Source organism: Vigna unguiculata, chromosome 1 (genome assembly GCF_004118075.2).
Source record: "Vigna unguiculata cultivar IT97K-499-35 chromosome 1, ASM411807v1, whole genome shotgun sequence".
NCBI lineage: Eukaryota > Viridiplantae > Streptophyta > Magnoliopsida > Fabales > Fabaceae > Vigna > Vigna unguiculata.
In genome coordinates this window covers 63,541-82,552 of record NC_040279.1, presented here as the reverse complement: position 1 = coordinate 82,552, position 19,012 = coordinate 63,541, and the positions used below count along the sequence as shown (strand labels likewise).

At 37.9% G+C, this 19,012-nt stretch overlaps 2 protein-coding genes across 2 annotated transcripts; one reads left to right on the top strand and one right to left on the bottom strand.

Moving 5' to 3' along the window:
- The first annotated feature begins 85 nt into the window (after positions 1 to 85).
- On the top strand, positions 86 to 1,956 carry LOC114174903 (carboxymethylenebutenolidase homolog). Its single transcript, XM_028059640.1, is given in 4 exon segments — positions 86 to 307; positions 1,001 to 1,295; positions 1,395 to 1,546; positions 1,549 to 1,956. Coding segments are annotated over 4 exon segments (978 nt in total). The 5' UTR covers positions 86 to 138; the 3' UTR covers positions 1,911 to 1,956.
- Positions 1,957 to 8,631: 6,675 nt separating this feature from the next.
- On the bottom strand, positions 8,632 to 18,280 carry LOC114187231 (MICOS complex subunit Mic10-like). The gene is made up of 3 exons (XM_028075424.1): positions 17,997 to 18,280; positions 15,029 to 15,168; positions 8,632 to 8,861 (listed from the first exon to the last, which is right to left on the bottom strand). The coding sequence occupies exons 1-3, from the start codon at positions 18,124 to 18,126 to the stop codon at positions 8,850 to 8,852; spliced, it is 282 nt and encodes a 93-aa protein (XP_027931225.1). The 5' UTR covers positions 18,127 to 18,280; the 3' UTR covers positions 8,632 to 8,849.
- Positions 18,281 to 19,012: the final 732 nt, after the last annotated feature.

Sequence of the window (19,012 nt, the reverse complement as noted above, 5' to 3'; positions counted from 1 at the left end):
AAATAATAAAAATATCATAATATAAATTGAAAAGTAATTATATGTTTAAAATATTGATAGAGCAGTATTTTGATTTGGAAAAGGATAATATAAAGGATAGAAGCAATATGAAATATCTACCCCGGAAACCAAGCATTTATGTACATTCATTCCTCTTGGAGGTTTGAGGTAATTGGTGGAAGGATGTCAACAGTTGTAAGGACAAGCATAGGATCAGTTTGTGTTTGTAGTGGAATAAACATAAACATAGCAAAGCCTCTCAGCCGTCAGTGCCGTTTCTTCCCAACTTCCGTTTCTCCTCTCCTCTGTACGTTATTCGCTCCCTCACACCTTTGTTCTTCTCCCCTTTTGTTATTAGTTATAGAAAGACTCAGTAATCACATGATTTCTGTTCAAAATACTCAAATTGGTAGAGTTGTATGTGCTGTTGTAACAAAATGATGCTTGGTTGGGTAAGAAAACCATGGGTGTGTCATTTCCACTCCCATTTTAAGGGTGATATGCTGATTGATTTGTACTTAGATGTCTTAAGGAGTTGTTTATTGATGAAAACAGAAACAGTGGCCAAGAGTTTTTCTCAGAAGCCTGGTGTTAGTGCATATAAATGGTCTACCTTTACAGGTGTGACCTTTTGGTTTTAGATGAACCATGTAACTATTTCATATTTTGTTGTTTTAGAATGTCTCGCAGTTGGTACCAAAATTCTCTTAATCTCTTATTCTCTCACTTTCTTGACGTTGTTTTTCATTGTTAAATGACATTGAATATTATAATGTTACTTGGATGCATATTGAGGACGGCACTGCTTTTATTTCCTCTTTCCTCCTCAAAACCACAATGGCTTAATTGATCTTTACACCTGAGAAGGCATGCATACATGGAGTGGGTTGGGTCCAACTTTGGACTCCAAATCCCAGACATAAACTCCTGAATTCCTTCACACAATAGTCTCTTCTCTGGACCATGGAGTATATTTACATTGTTGAATGCGATTCTTCAGCATGTTTTCAGAAAAAGTGCGATTTGAATCTTCCAAGACCTGTTCAAGATGCTGCAGACTCAAAAATATCATGTAGCTTACTGAATGTGCAAGATGGGATAGATGATGAAGCATGTGAGCTAGTGAGTGGAGTAGAGCTTTCAATTGGGGAGGGTGTTGATAATATCCGTGCTTATCTGTTCAAGGCAGTGAAAAATAACAATGGAACCGGCCTATTGCTTCTTTCTGATGTTTTCGGGTCGGAGGATTCTTTCACTAGAGATTTTGCATATCGGGTAGCTTGCAATGGTTACAAGTATGTTCCTCAACACCTACTTATCAACAACGTATTATAAAATTCACTATGTACATTGTATAGTGTCTGTTTTCACTTTATGATTGTAAAAAATTTCAGCATTCTAGTTCCAGACTTATTTCGTGGAAATCCTTGGACAAAGGAGCAGGCAGATGTGTTTGAAGAGTGGATTGGTAGACAAAACCCAGAGAGGATAGCAGAAGATATTAGCAGATGGACAAAATGGCTGGTTGATGAATTTATGGCTGCAGGATTTCCAAGAAACTTGGCGTTGTTGGGTTCTGCTTTGGAGGTGGCCAAGTGTTGAAGGTGCTGGCGCAAGACCATGGTTCTTGTTTTGGTGCTGGAATCTCCTTTACGGTACAAGGATGGATCCCTTGCTGCTTCTGATATAAAGCTCCTGTATTATTTATTTTAGGAGATAATGATCCACTTTGCGTGGTAAGTGAAAGCCAGAATATTCAGAAGAAAATTGGAGAGGGCTCCAAAGTAGTGGTGTTCCCAGGTAGAGGTCACGGATTTGCTCACCGGCCTGGATCTCCTGAAGAGGATGTGGATGCTGAACATGCTTATGTGATTATGAGAGACTGGCTATATGATCATTTGGTTGTATAAAATTATATATATATATATATTCAACAGTTGCGTCTTAACATGTTAATAGTGATACCCCACAACTTTCTGCCATTAACATTTGAATACCTTCTCTTCACTCGAGGAATTTTCCATGGCCTATCATTAGAGTTGTCAATTTGATCCAATTCACATGGTTTGGTCCACATGCATCGGGACCAAAAAAGCTCACATAGCCACAAAGTCCAGGGTCATGAATTTTCTTTTAAACATGAAAAATATATTTTTTAAAATATATTATTAAACATTCACTATAAGTCTGCTTATCTCAACAATCGGTCTTAGCCCACCCATCTCGACAATCGACCTAGGTTGGCCTGTCTAGGCTGTAGGCCCTTGTCGAGCCATCTCGCTCGTTGGCCCGAACCAATCCATCTCGATCGTCGGTCCATCTCGGACATCGACCCATGCCGACCTAGGCTGGCTCATCTCAGATGTCGGCCCAAGCCAACTCGGGTCGGTTCGTCTCGGCGACGGTCAAGACTATGGATGTCAAAAAATTCGTACCTGCGGATATCCGCGGATAAAACCCGCAACAGGTAGGAAATGAATACTAAAAATGGATACTCGCTACCCGTGGGTATGGGTATTTTTGATACTCGCATGTTAACGGGGCGGGTACAGGTATCATAGTATCCGTACCCGTGGATACCCGTACCCGCTGAACTTTAATTCACAAAAATACCCTCATATATATATATATATATATATATATATATATATATATATATATTAGTAAAAAGCATTTTGAGTCTTGTAAAGGTGGTTGAATTCTTACCCCACATTGAATTAGAGTAGATTACTTCTAGATATGTTGAGGCATTGATGTGTCTCCAAGATTGGTTATGGACCAACATGGAAGGTAATGAAATTAACACTATTACTTAGATATTTTAATTAAGTGATTGTTAGAAATTTTTAATGAACTTCTTATGTTTCAGGCTCTTCTAGATTAAAATTGCACGACATGAAACTTTATACAATGTTGTAAGATGTGGACATTGATAAAGTTAGTAATTTCTTTAATATTTCATTAAAAAATAAATTATAATATAAATTGTTAGTGATTTTTTATTTGTTTGTTTTTCAGGAATCAATCGGAGAAAGTGTTCTTGTTGACCAAGCACTAATTATGGTTAAAAATTTGTTTTTCAAAATATTTTGTAAATACCCGCGGGTACCCGTTGATACCCGCGGATATGAAAAAATAGGCAGGTAACCGCATAACGGATACTTGACGGATATGGATACGGGTACGAGGCGAATATTTATCAAGTGGATAGGGTACGGGGGAGCTACTACCCGTACCCTACCCGCCCCGTTGACATCCCTAGTCGGGACCGCGTCATCTCGAAATAGGTCTATCATAAATCAAAAACCACCACTTAATGCATAGTTTTAGTCCTTAATCAGTGCTTTTAGGCCAGTAGAAATAGGCTTTTGGTTTCACAATGATGCTCACTATACTTCCAAAAGGAATACCCACACATTCACTTCCACCATTGCTTTAATTTGAAATGTGTTTATGGATTCTATAACCAAGCATAAAAGGAAAACCCATGCCCTCTTTATGTTGTGTTTGGACGAGACAATTAAAGAGAGTAATTGGAGAATTTGAAATTCTTTGAAGTAAAATAACTTGTTCGGATGATGAAATTAAAAGGAAATTGAAATTAGAGTTTTTTAAGATATTTCAAATAACTAAAATAGTAAAATTTGAAATTCACTCAAGAATGAAGGAAATTGAAATTTCACAAGTTGTGGAATTCCTCGTTGGTCACATGAAAATGTCCATGGGTCCAATAAATCGACTCATATCGATCTTCAGCTCAGGCGAGTCGTCTCGATATTTAGTTTGAGTCAAGTCGACTCAATTATGAGCTTCGGCGACTTGAATCAACCTTCGACCAAAGCTACTCGTCTCTATCTATCTTTAGGAGTGACTTATCTTGACCTTTGTTTGACTAACTCAACTTGACTTTCTGTCTGACAGACTTAGCTCGACTTTCTGTTTGACTGACTCAGTTAGACCTTCTGCCTAAGTTGACTCAGCTCGACCCTTTGAATCGGGTCGGCTAGGTTGGACCTTTGTCTTAGGTGACTTGGCTCTACCTTCAATATGGTCCTATTAAACTTAACCTTCGATCTGAGCCTATTAAACTCGACCTTTGGCTAATGCTAAATCGTCTCAAACTTCCACTAGGGTTAACTCGTCTTGACTTAGCTTGACTTTCAGCCAAGGTCGACTTGTATCAACCTTTGGCCCGAGACAATTGGTCTCGACCTTTGGTCAAGCCGACACAGTTCAACCTTTTGCCCGAGTTGGCTTTGACCCTTTAGCTTCAGTAAACTAGTTTGACCTAGACGAACATGGTTGAACCTTCAAGCCCGAGTGACTTGACACAACCTTTGGTCCAAATCTACTGAAGTTTACCTTCAATGTGGACGTACTCGACTCAACCTTCGACCCACACCGACAAGTTTTAAACTTTAACCAAGATGAACTCGTCTCAAACTTCGATCAGGATTGACTTTTCTCGACCTTTGGTTAGGGTTGACTTTTCTTGAGCTTTGGCCAAATAGACTTAGCTCAACTATCTATACCCAGGTTGACTCATATCACCCTTTTGACCCAGGCGACTATGCTCGACCTTTGGCACAAACTAACATGGCTCAACCTTTGGCTTGAGTGACTCGGGTCGACTTTCGGCTTGAGTCCACTCAGCTTGGCCATTGGCACATGTAACATCCCGATCGGATATTACTAATTTTAATTAATTTAAATAATAGAGAAAAATAAAATCGCATTTATTATACTATCTTTCCCAAAACGCGGGAAAAATAAAAACCATACATTAAGCGTCATAATAATAGCCGTAAATTAAACTCCAAGTTTTACATCTCCATAAACTAATTATAAATTGAGTTACAAAATAGCATAAGTTGTAACCATAAAATCCCCAGGCTGCCCTACTCCGATGCTATATCTCACCAGAACCACCTGCAACATCATGCTCTCGTGTAACCAGTTACACGATCATCGTCAAGCACAAGCAAATAGAGTGAGCTACATATATATATATATATATATATATATATATATATATATATATATATATATATATATATATATATATATATACAATCACAACTAAAAGCACAAACACTCATCAGAGAACTCCATCCTCTGATTCCACAAATCATGGCCACCACCATGTTTATCCACATTCTACATCTTTAGATGATACCCTTAATACTTGCCACCACAAGCCACAACTCGTGGTTCCACCATCTACAAGCCACAACTTGTAGGAACACGTGAGGGAATATCATGCTACGAACCACACTTCGTACGCCAAGTGGAGTTCCCAATACAAACCTAATTTCGTACTCTCAACAGAAGTTTAGCACATCACTGGCCACATCCTATGATTACTCAATCGAGTGGAGACCCTCCATATGAGCCACAATTGTACACTCACACTGGTAACACTCACTATTCTGAGCCACAACTCAAGGAATGTCCTATGTTCATCCTCTATCCCGAGCCACAACTTAAGGGATGTCATTCTGAGCCACAACTCAAGGAATGTCACGTGTTTACCCTCCATCCCGAGCCAAAACTCAAGGGATGATCCAGCTAAGTTCATCCTTAAGGTATCACCGAAAGCCCTGTAGACCACGCCTATGCACAAGAAGAAACAAACCACTGCCCCTACGTAATCACTTGGTGTTGCCTGAGCGCCGCTAGGCGAAAACCAGTTGCAAACCGCCTAGCGGAAGCATCTTGCTGTCAGGCGTCTCGCACCTAAGAAAACACTACCTCTACAACTATCGCCTGGCGGAACGACCATCGCAAGATGCCACACGTCACAATGGCCCTATGGAATTACAGCTATCGGTTAGCGGTTCAAAACACCATCGACAAGCGCTACACTAGTACTAGTTTCAGTCCTGCAGAAAACTTCAACACCTTGCTCAATCTTTGAGATCTCACCTTACTCTCTAAGTTGAGTAATCCTACCATGCACTATGATCCATACTTTACATCCACAACACATTGCCTAATTAAGGACAATCTGCTTATCTCGTTTCCATTTTTGAAACTATTCTCAAAGTCGAACCTCATCACAAGCTAGACCTAATCTTAGGAACATCCCCAACACCAATAAAGTATATCTTAAGCATAGTTCCAATTTTACTACTAGAAATACTATGATTACCCTTTCCGGATCAACCTCTCGCCATTCTGCAATCAACTTATGCATCAGGACTTTGGTCATAACCTATGGTACACTAATTCCCTCATCACAACTCTCCACATCCCTTTTTCCCTTTAAAATGATAGCTCATTCATAATTCATGTATTTCTCCATCTCACTCAACCTTGGCCCAGTGACCCCATAATCCACTTTCATAAATCACTTGACCCAAAGAGACCCAACTCCCAATAGCACCTCACAGCCATGTAGAGTGATATTCCATCGTGTTGGCACCTGGCGACAAATAACGTGTCTCAGGCGGTCATGCAATTCTGGGTAATCTTGAATTTCCCTTCCCTACAAGAACCCTATATTCCTTAAACCTCATTTTCTTGCTTATCTCCAATTTCTCACAGTCAATTACACATCCCATAGCTCACGTAATAAATTTTGTATACCACATGCAACTTCACAACACCATTCATACTGTGATTGTTTCCTACACCCAAAACCCCCAATTATTCAAACCCTATTTTGCATACATATAAATTTCATCCAATAACTTTCAATCACCTCGCAATTCCCCAATTATTTATAATCAACATTCCATTCTCTAGTAATAAACATTTTTCCCCAACCAGAATTAGCCAGAACACCTAAAAATCTCAAGTCGAGCCAATTCCGCTCGCATCACCTAGCAGTTGTTCATCGTCGCAAGACGGTTCATGCTAGAACCCAAAAATTGAGTTGTTCCTGTTGTGTCACCTGGCGGCCATTTCGTGCCGCAAGGCGGTTTCTAGCAAAAGTCCAGAAACTGAGAACAAAACACATGTGTCACTTGACAGCTTTGAAAACTTGCTAAGCGGTTTCTGGAAAATTTCCAGAAACTACAAAATTAAACAAAATGGCAGAATTTAGGCATTCATAAGGACTCTAAAGTTTCTTCTTTATGAACAATGACCTCCTTCTCTCCTCACTGTACTCACATTTAGTAGTCTCAAAAACTCTCTCGAACAAACAACCATACAATTGTCAAGTCAATACACAACCAATCAATCAATTCATGTTTCATGATAATTCCTATACATGTAGGATTATATTATCACTCATCAGGATCCAACATATTATTAAACAATTAACAATTGCAATTGCAATAATACACAAATGGCATACACAAGACTCAAACCCAGTTCCTTTCATAATAACCAAGTACTCTCAACCACTTGAGCTAGTACTATTTCATGTCATAAGCCCTAACATTAAATGCCATAAAAGTTCCATTACCCGCATTTATTAAATAATTATTTATTTAATTATTTAAATTTCTCGAATCTTACATCACACGCCTAATCGACTTGACCTTTGGAATTGGCTTATTCCACTCAACCTTGGGCCTGTGCTGAGTAGTTCTTAACTTCGACTAGGATTGACTCATCTCGACCTTCAGTCTGACCCAACTTGTCTTGAGCTTCGACCAAGACCAACTCGTCTCGACCTTCTATTACAGGATCGACTCATCTCAAACTTCGGCCAGGGTTGACTCGTCTCAAACTTCAACCAAGCCGACTCGACTAGACGTTTAGCCTTAGTTGACTTTGCTCGGCCCGAGACTTGACCTTTAACATGGACCTAATCGGCTTGACCTTCAGTTCATTTCGACTCTTCTCGACCATGGCTTAGTCTTACTCATCTCGATGGTTGACTCGTCTTGATCTTCGACTAAGGCCAACTAATTTATATCTTTGGTTAGGGACGACTCTTTTCTACCTCAACCTTTGGTTAGGGATGACTAGTCTCAACCTTTGGCAAGCCTCGACTCGGCTAGACCTTCCGTCCATGTTTACTCAACTCAACCTTCTATCCTAGTAGACTTGACCCTTCGATCAACCTACGACACTGAAGGTTGAGCCAATTCCGTCTAGGGTAAAGAATTAGCAAAATTGGCCATGGTCCAATAAAGAAGTGTGGTGATGCGGTGGTTTTGTGGAGGGGAAGAAGATGATGGACATGTGACAATGTCCCATTGGTTTAACTGTGTGTTAGGATTATGCCACGTGTTATGATTTGGTTGGACATCTTTGGAAGTAAAGGATAGTGGACATGTGGTGATTAGACTAATTGTGAGAGTGATAATTGCCATATTCAATTTATATTCAATTTACATGTTCCAACGAGGAAGTGTTGAAATGTAATATTATGTTATTATTATTTCTTTTGCATATTAGGGTTAGGGTTTAAGAGAAGTATATTGCCTTTTTCCGTAATCTCTCTCCATATATAGGTCAATCAAACAAAAGCACAACAATGTAGATTGCATGTCTTTTCTCAATCTTATTTATACAATTTATATTACATTAATTATCAAGATATCATGCCCGACCATTATTATACTGATATAATCATCGCCTGAAATGTTCAGTTCAAATTTTCAATCCAATTTGAAAAAAATGGCTGGCAAAATAACCTAGCTGGACCGCATAAAAAATAAAGTAATAGAAAAATAAACCTGAAGAAAACTTCCTTTGCTTTTTCAATTCTTCGCCTCATAAACAGTGCTCAGATTACAGGAGAACAAATGTTTGTAAAAACTAGGGAATAAAATATACGAGATGTTTGTTCATTATGAAACATGGTAGTGCAACATTTGGAGGAGCAATAATGCTATAAGGAACCATCAACGATCACAAGAACATTCTGATTCACCTTCGCGTTGTGGCATCTACTCATAACCCTGCACATTCCGGAAACAAAAACAATAAGTACGTTAATTATGTTCCAATCTAGTTCTTTAAATACATGCGTTGCACTTGCCACCATGAGCAATATTGTCACACTGGCGCCCTGTTAGAACTGAAAAATACACAGTATAATCGAACTAGTGAGAGCATTGTTATTGGATTGAACAGGCAAACATTGCTATTTCAAATAGCCTTCAAACAACAGGAAATAAGATATGTTCTCACAACTATACTGTGGCTCTAGAATCACGATATATTGGACTAAACCAGAAACATAAACACAAACTTATGACTAAGTACAGCTATTAGCACGTCTTTAAAATAAACAGAAAAACTCCACAGTTATAGGCGCTCCGCAACTTAAACAGTCTGGCTGGAGTCTCCGATTACATGTGAGAACACATTGAACTATTTTATCTCATTGATCATAAGTCAACACGAGTATAACCATCAACTTGGCCAAAGATACAACATTAGAGATTAAATTGATCCTATTGTACTTAAAGACATTTTGTACTTAAAGACATTGATGAGTGCAATGAGTGGTTAGTGGGACAAGTGGATGACAATGATAATGAAGCCGGAAGAATGAGTTGGTATTCAATGATGATCCTAGTCTTAATCGGGCAATTGTTTATGAAACTTCAAGTGTTGGTGAGCCAATAATTTATGCAAAGATAAAAGGAATAAAAGAAAGCAACCATCAAGTGGTGGTATTGTTATTGGATCTTCACAGGCTTCCAATAAAGTAGTAGGTGCAACTTTGGCCTCAACACAAAGGAAGGGCAAAGAGATGATTCAAGTTGATGAATTGGGATTTGATAGTTCTAACTTTCGAAAATACTGAAGAATTATTTAACTTTAACCAAGCTTTCTTTGAAGGCAAAGTGGAGGAGGGATATGCCCCATTGGATAAGATTTAAGATAATTATTATGGGATTGAGAAAGAACCAAATGATTAGAAATTTAGGGTATTAATTACATGTTTTGTTCTTATTATAATTCTTGAAACTTGAAATTCTAAAGCTTGTTAGTATCATTAACTCTATGGGTGTCTTTCATTATTTTTTGCATTTCAATTATATTTATGCCTTCTACTTATTATTGTTGAAATGTAATGTCTTTTATTATCATGTATGAGATCCCTTCTTTAGGGTTAGGGTTAGGACTGGGTCTTGACTCTTTGTATTTTGTCTATTATTTTCTTATATAAAGAGTGGTAAAACAGTAACAGTGATAAGTTTTCACTGTTTCATTTCTCTAACACCTCTTCAAGTTGGTATCAAGAGCCAGAACATCTTCTCTGGTTCATCTTCACTGTTTGTCACAGTGGCTATCGTTGTCTACCGTCTTCCGCCACCGTCCGACGTGCCGTCCGCCGTCGTCACCACTGGCGAGTCTACTCCGGCGAAGTCAGGGTTAGGTGCGCCTCGAGGAGCGCAACCCATCCCCGCAAGTCACGTCCCCGGAAACCTCCGCACACGCCGCCACGTGCGCCACTCTCTGGCGACCTTCAAGCGCGTGTTCACCATGCGCGGCCTCCTGGGCTTATTCCTGCTCTTGTTTTTCTGTTTTGGTGGCCATAGCTTGAACCTAGGGTTTCTTCTCAAAAGTTAAGTTTTTTTTTAATGGCTTCTACGGGTGGAATGTCTCCCTCTCTATCAGCTACTCCTATTATTACCTCTGCAAAACTGAACTGGAAAAATTACTCCTCTTGGTCAGCTTCGGTGGAGTTGTGGTTTCTTGGTCAAGGCTATCATGATCATCTTGAAAAAGAGGTCTCTACTATTTCAGAGGAAGAGAAACCTAAGTGGCAGAAATTGGATTTTCAGTTGTGTGCTGTTTTATGGCAATCGGTTGAGCAAGGGGTCTTAGACATTTTGAGACCTTACAAGACATGCTTCTCTTTTTGGAAAAGGGCACAAGACATTTTTGCTAACGACATTCAACGCCTCTTTGATGCAACTCAAAGAGTAGCCTCACTCAAACAAATCAATCATGATATGGTTTCTCATATAGGAAAGGCTAGGGCTGCAGTAGAAGAATTGAAGAGTTTTTTTGTGGCTGATTCATTAGAAGATATCAACAAAAAACTTGATAAGTTTTACATGGTCTTAATTTTGAGGAGCCTGTACACTGACTTTTGATCATGTGCGTGATCAAGTTTTAGCTGGTGATCAAATCCCTTCGATGGACAACTTAGTTACTAGACTTCTTCGTGTACCTACATTGGTCAAAGATGAAAGTTCAACTGATGTTTTTGAAACATCAGCAATGGTAGCACCACGAGGAAGAGGAGGAGGTCGGAGCAACCGTGGAGGACGTGGTGGTCGAAGTGGGCGTCCTCAATGCTCATATTGTAATAGAATGGGCCATACCCAAGACAAGTGTTATTCCTTACATGGTTTTCCTGATAAAGCTGCTCATGTGTCCAAGTCTGATCATTCAGAATCTAGAATTTCTGATGAAGAGTACCAAGAATTTTTGAGGTACAAATCTGAGAAATCCAACAATCCTGGCCCATCCTCTTCAATGTCAACTGCATGCATCTCTCAATCTGTGGAAGGTCTTAGTCCATGGATTCTTGTTCAGGTGCCTCAGATCATGTCTCTGGTAACATTTCCTCATTTTCCTCCATTTCCTCTCCCAAAAGTTCCTCATTTTATTACTGTTGCAAGTGGATCCAAAGTGGCATCTCAAGGAATTGGCAAAGTTTCTTTATCTCCTTCACTAAATTTAAACTTGTTTTGTACATTCCTCATTGTCCTTACAATTTAATCTCCTTGAGTCAATTGACTCGTTCCTTAAATTGTTCTGTAACCTTTACTGCTAATTCCTTTGCTATACAGGAACATGGTACGGGTCGTCTGATTGGAGAAGGACATGAGTCACGGGGACTTTATTTCCTAAAACCAAGCTCCTCAATATTTGTTTTGCAACTTCATCCCCAAAACTTTTGCATGATCGTTTGGGTCACCCAAGTTTGTCCAAGTTGAAGATGATGGTTCCAAGTCTCAAACACATTCAAGCCTTAGATTGTGAATCGTGTCAGTTAGGAAAGCATGTTAGATCTTCCTTCCCTAAAAAGTCTGAGACACGATGTAATTTTGCTTTTTCTACCGTTCATTCGATATTTGGGGACCAAGTCGTGTCACTTCTTTTGGTTTTAACTATTTTGTAACGTTCATTGATGAATTCTCTCGATGTACTTGGGTTCTTTAATGAAAGAAAGATGAACTTTTATCCATATTTGTGTCCTTTAATGAAATTAAGAACCAATTTGGGAAGACAATTAAAATTCTCAGAAGTGATAATGCTAAGGAATATTTTTCTACTGCGTTTTCCTCATTTTTATCTTCCCAAGGAATTTTACATCAGTCAACATGTCCTCATACTCCACAACAAAATGGCATAGCCGAAAGAAAGAATAGACACCTTATCGAAACTGCACGCTCTCTAATGTTGAATACTAATGTTCCTGTTCATCATTGGGGAGATGCAGTCCTCACTGCTTGTTTTCTAATCAATAGGATGCCTTCTTCTTCTATTGAAAATAAAGTTCCTCACTCGATAATTTTTCCAAATGATCCTTTGTATCGTGTCTCTCCACGTGTATTTGGATGTACTTGTTTTGTTCATAATGTCTCTCCAGGTCTTGATAAACTTTCTACAAAGGCTATTAAGTGTGTCTTTTTGGGATATTCTCGCCTTCAGAAAGGGTATAAATGTTATTCTCCCTCAACCAAAAGGTATTATATGTTTGCTGATGTTACATTCTTTGAGGACACACCTTTTTTCTTGTCCTCCATGGAGGAGAGTTCATCTGTTCAACATGTCCTTCCTTTACCATCATGTGATCCCTTGGTTATTCCTGAAACTCAACCTCCCACTCAAAATGACAATGACATTGTTCAACCACCTCTTCTCACATATCAGCGTCGCACTCCAATGACTCCTTCCTTCTTGAAGATCCTTGGACTCAAATCCTTCTCTACCAGATTCTCGAATCATGGATCCTTCATCCTCTTCGTCTTCTCTTGACTCCGATCATACTTGGCCTATTGCCCTTGGAAAGGTATTCGCTCTACTCGTAATCCACATCCTATTTATAATTTTTTGAGTTATCATCGTTTGTCTCCTCCATATTTCTCTTTGTTTCCTCCTTGTCTACCATTAAGGTTCCTAAGAATGTTGATGAGGCACTTGGTCATCCTGGATGGCGACAAGCCATGATTGATGAAATGCAGGCACTTGAACAGTGGGACTTGGGAACTTGTCTCTCTTCCTCCTGGTAAGAAGCCTGTGGGCTGTAGATGGGTCTATGCTATTAAGGTTGGTCCTACTGGTGCTGTAGATCGACTCAAAGCTCATCTTGTAGCTAAGGGGTATACTCAGGTTTACGGCCTTGACTATTGTGATACTTTTCTCCTGTGGCTAAAACCAGTTCTGTTCGTCTTTTCCTTGCTATGGCTGCCATTCGCCAATGGCCTCTGTATCAGTTGGATATTAAAAATGCCTTTCTTCATGGTGATCTGGAAGAGGAGATATACATGGAGCAACCTCCTGGGTTTGTTGCTCAGGGGAGTTGGGTTAGTTTGTAAGTTACATCATTCTCTCTATGGCTTGAAGCAATCTCCTCGAGCTTGGTTTGGTAAATTTAGTCATGTTGTGCAGAATTTTGGATTGAAACGTTGTGAAGCGGATCATTCAGTATTTTATGGTCATACTTCTCCTGACAAACGTGTTTATCTTATGGTTTATGTTGATGATATTGTTATCACAGAAATGATATCACTAGAATTGCTCAATTGAAGAACCATTTGTTTAGCCACTTTCAGACCAAAGATCTGGGTCGTCTTAAATATTTCCTTGGTATTGAAGTGGCGCAATCAAAAGAAGGTGTCATCATTGCACAAGAAAATATGCTCTTGATATTTTGGAGGAAACAGGCCTGACAAATTGGAAGCCCATTGATAGCCCTATGGACTCAAATCAAAAGTTAACAAGGATCAAGGTGAACTTTTCTCAGATCTAGAGAGATATAGAAGGTTGGTTGGAAAACTCCTCTACCTTACTATAACAAGACCTGGTCTTTCTTATCCAGTGGGAGTTGTAACTCAATTTATGCAAAATCCCCACATTGATCATTGGAATGCTGTGATTCGCATTCTCAGATGTGTAAAAGGGAATCCAGGACAAGGATTGTTGTATGAGAACAACGGAAGTACTCAAGTTGAAGCGTATTGTGATGCAGATTGGGCTGGTTGTCTAATTGATAGAAGATCTACCACAGGGTATTGTGTATTCCTTGGAGGAAACCTTGTATCTTGGAAAAGTAAGAAACAAAGTGTTGTTGCTCGATCTAGTACAGAGGCGAATATCGATCTATGGCTCTAGCTACATGTGAACTAGTGTGGATTAAACAACTCCTTCAAGAGTTGAAATTTTGTGAAAATGAGCAGATGAAGTTATATTGTGACAACCAAGCAACCCTTCACATTGCCTCCAATCCGGTGTTTCATGAGAGAACAAAGCATATAGAAATTGATTGTCATTTTGTTAGAGAGAAATTACTATCCAAGGATCTTGTTATTGAGTTTGTCGGCTCTAATGAACGACTTGCAGACATTCTAACTAAATCTTTAAGAAGGCCTAGAATTCAATTTATATGTTCCAAGCTTGGAGCATATGATCTATATGCTCCAGCTTGAGGGGGAGTGTTGAAATGTAATGTCTTTTATTATCATGTATGGGATCCCTTCTTTAGGGTTAGGGTTAGGACTGGGTCTTGACTCTTTGTATTCTGTCTATTATTTTCTTATATAAAGAGTGATAAAATAGTAACAGTGATAAGTTTTCACTATCTCATTTCTCTAAAACCTCTTCAAGTGTTATATATATATATATATATATATATATATATATATATATATATATATATTATGACTGCCATAAGCTGTTATGGCATCCGATATATTTTCATGAAGGATCTTTTAGTTACCAATATTTTCCTATTGATAACATTGTGTAATTGGAAAGCCCAATGCCCTATAAACACCAAAATCCCGTACTTCCAACGAGGGAGTGGGCCTAAGGTCCCATACCTTTCTATTGGATTGTAGCATTATGTATACACAAGAAAATAAAAGACAAATCCTACCTGAGCAGCAGTTTCGGAGACCTTAGGTAGGGGTAATTTTGTTGGAGGGCCATCAAATAGACGAGAACATTCTGCATATGCAGATCCAATTCCAACTCCAGCACCAAAAGCAATAGATGCCCATCGAGTTACAGGACTCCCTAGTACAGTAATCAGAAGCAAAGAAATTCAACATTAACAATTTGGGAAAATCTCAACCACAGATTCAACTATTTGAGGAAGTCTCAAACACAAAGATACAAGTCTCAACCATAAAGATATATAATACTTACAAAATGATTGTATTGTATAATAAAAGACATTACAAAAACCCCAAACTAAACCACCAACATAGAAGTAACTTAACCTTCGTTTAATAATGTAAGAAAATAAAATAAAATCAGCAGCTCAAATTGATTATAAATACCAAATTTTCGAAAGATGGGACTACTAATGACAAAACTATTCATGACACTCACCCAACAAATTGGCTTATATGTCATTAATTGTATGCTGAGCCAACAAAGTATAGGTCGTCATTCTTTTTTTCAAACCGACATTGGTCTTCAATACAACCATTACAGGCTCAGAGGCAGTAGATGCAACAGCATGCAAGTTCAATTTAGCAAAACAAATAGTACTTTGATAATTTACGTTCAAAATGCACAAAAAAAAAATAATACTGAGAAAAATATGCATGGGATTGGGGATAGGTAATCGATTTTAACCCAAATCAGCTGAGCAAAGGCATGGTAAAGCACTAAGGTTATCAAATAATATTATCGTCTTGCTAAAATTAAAATAAAAAAAGGAGGCTTAAATATATTTTACATTCTCGGAAATAAGCCAACTTGCTTTTAGCCCCTGCAAAAAATTGGTTTTTGATCCTTGTAATGTTCATCATCCTAACTTGTTGTAGTACTTGGCATTGCAGCAGAGACTAAAAACACAAACCACCAAATTTTGCAGGGACGAAATGGCATGGGAAAGAAAACCACTGTATTTACAGGACTAAGAACAAAAATTGTTATATTTTGCAAGAACATAAAAACAAAATTGTTATATTTGAAAGAACATAAAGCATGTTGCTTCAGCAAGTTCATGACAGAAACCAAAACAAGTGACAACAGACATCACATAGATCAAAAACCAAAATTTTTGAAGCACTTTAAAATCACTGTATTTGCAAGGACCTTGAACATATTTAAGCCAAAAAAATATGATATTTTTGTAGATACTCCATTAATTATGCTAGTTGATTATGTTGGATAGACCAAGTGCACGAAACATTGATGTTGAGTGGCTAGTACCATAATGTTTGCAACTGATCAAGTATCTTTTAATAAAGAAAATATAGGTTTAGGGTCAAGAAAGAAGGAAACAAGAGAATGACATTTACCAGTAATATCAGGGGATATTCATTGGTAGGATATAATGTTTACAATTCCCCAACACAATATGCCTATTTATAGTAATAATTAGATCAAGTATTATAATCACTAGTACAATCTCAGGTCCACTAGGAAAGAGACCAAGTAATCATATAAAGTAAGGAAACATAATAAAGAAATATAAAGAGCCATTTGGTTTGAACAAGCATTTTCTTTTTCAATGTGTTTCCTATTTTCTGAAGTTTCTGTGGGAAATAGGGAAACCAACTTTTTATTGTTTTCTATTTTCATTTTCACCTTTTCCTACACATTAAACATTCTCAAAACCAAACACCCAAAAAATCAGTAAAGAACTCAAAAAATGCTTGCACAATATTCTAGGATAATCTAATGAAAAACTAAATATTTTCTAATACTCTCCTACAAGCGAAGGCCGATAAATAAGTGAAAAACACACAATCCATCTTAACCAAAAGCATTCACCCAAAAAAGAAAATAAACTTCTTCCAACGGCAGCCAGTACAAAGAAGAGAAAGAGAAAAGACAAAAAATCCAATGATCAAGAACAAACGAAAATCCTAGAATGACTCGGGCTTTCAAACTTTCAACATCCTTGACCCCTAATTGTTCAGCTGAAACCATAAGACCTAAGACACTGCTGCTCAGAAGGCCTGTAACACCCTTGGACACTGCTTTCTAGCTGGCTGCAGTACTTCTGGTAGCCAGAAACAATCAGCAGCAGAAGCCTCTAAAATCATCATAACTGTAGAGAATACTGGAAAGTTCTCTGTCCAACCACTAACTGATTTTCACACAAAAAATAGACAAGGCTAAGAACCAGAAAAACACGCTAAACCATCAATCATCTTGCCAGGGGTAATTGCCCTTGGGCATTATCTAGGTGTTTTAAATCTTTACTTTTGTTTTAGGCAAATTCTTGTAAGTTTAGGCGTGGAATCTGAGCATATTTCTGCTTCGTAAAGTTGTTTGTCTCTTAACATCTCTGAAAGTGTTTATCCTCTAAGCATATTTTCATTTTCTAGTAGCTTGTCCCTGAGCACTTGAGTAGAGGGAAATTGAACAAAATAATGTGATAAAACATATCTCGTCTATATTTTGGCACTCAGTGCACTTGTTGTGGAAACATTTCAAAAAAAAATGTAATAGATTTCGGATGATAAATTGATTGCTTAAGAGAATGAAAGTGTTTTAGAAAAAATAATTTTGAACAAAAGAGTCAGAACATAATGTGGCACATATATCAAACTTGTGTGCTGTGAATGAAATCTCGCGAGAAAGCAAACAGACACAAAAAGTTGTGACATCTAGCATTCTTCCCAAGTGGTCTGTAATTAGGGGCTTCTTATTGGGACAACGGGTAGAAGGTTTGAGAGGAATTTGGAGATTAGATTTTGGTGTAGGGTTAATTTAATAGGGAAGATCAAGTATCTAATAAGAGTGATAACAGAATATGATGGCAGATAAATCTGGTGCTTTCATCTCAGAAACGAGAAAAGCACATAGGATTTCCTTCGGATTGAAATCCTAACCCTCAGCATACTCGGAAAATAAATGAATGAAAGAAATATGGTACTGACTGAAAAATAAGAGACCGGCAAATGCACCGGCAGATGAGGAGTAGACGAGGCGACGAACGGTGAGATCAAGGCAGGCGTCCCATTTGGCATCGAGGTCATGCTGCGGGGGAATGATTTGCGTGTCAGCCATTGTAGTTGTAGGGCTAGAACCACCTCTGTTGTTTTCTTTTTCGTTTTTTTATCAAACAACTCGTCTCTGGTACGCTGAAACTTCTTTTTATTCCATTCTTGCTGTTCTTTTATTTGTTCCGAAAACATGTGCCCTTTCGGGTTCGGGTGGGTTGCACTTCTATTATCCTTTAATAGGCAATTACTTTCGGAACCCATGTAATTCCCTCTTATACCCCGCCTTTTTGTTTTGGAAATTAGACCTGCCTACGCGTACGGGTGCTTATATATATTTTTTCGGTTACATTTATTATATTATTAAGGAAAATTAATTTATTATCATCATGTAATTAAAAGTACGTAGTTATATTTACTTATAATAGTAACTAGTGCCATATCCGTGCATGTACGCACGGTGCTATATTTCTTTTTTATTTTGTATTTGTAAAATAAAAATATTATTATATTTGGAGTAAATAATTATTTTATATATGTCATTATATAATATTATTGTATATATGAATAATAATAATAAATATTTAGATATTATTAGAATTGGGATGAATCAATGTTATTTTAACATTTGTGGTTATAATTTTTAATGAAGTACTCTAAAATTTGTTACAAATAATTTTATATATTTTGTTGCTTGGAATAAAAATATATTATATTTTTTAATAAATTATTTTAAAATTGCTTACAAATAATTATAAATATTTTGTTAGATGAAATAATAATGTATTCTGTTTTTTAATTGTTTATCAATAAATGAATTGGTTACAAATAATATTATGGTTTAGGGAGGTCAACGGGGCGGGTAGGGTACGGGTAGTAGTTCCCCCGTACCCTACCCGCTAAATAAATATTCGCCACGTACCCGTACCCATATCCGTCGGGTATCCGTTATG

Bases quoted from the DNA above. Each gene is read 5' to 3' on its own strand.
- LOC114187231 (XM_028075424.1), bottom strand. From the start codon at position 18,126: ATGGCTGACACGCAAATCATTCCCCCGCAGCATGACCTCGATGCCAAA. The intron at 15,169-17,996 runs GTCAGTACCATA...TTACTGTACTAG, and splicing joins TGCCGGTCTCTTATTTTTCA to GGAGTCCTGTAACTCGATGG.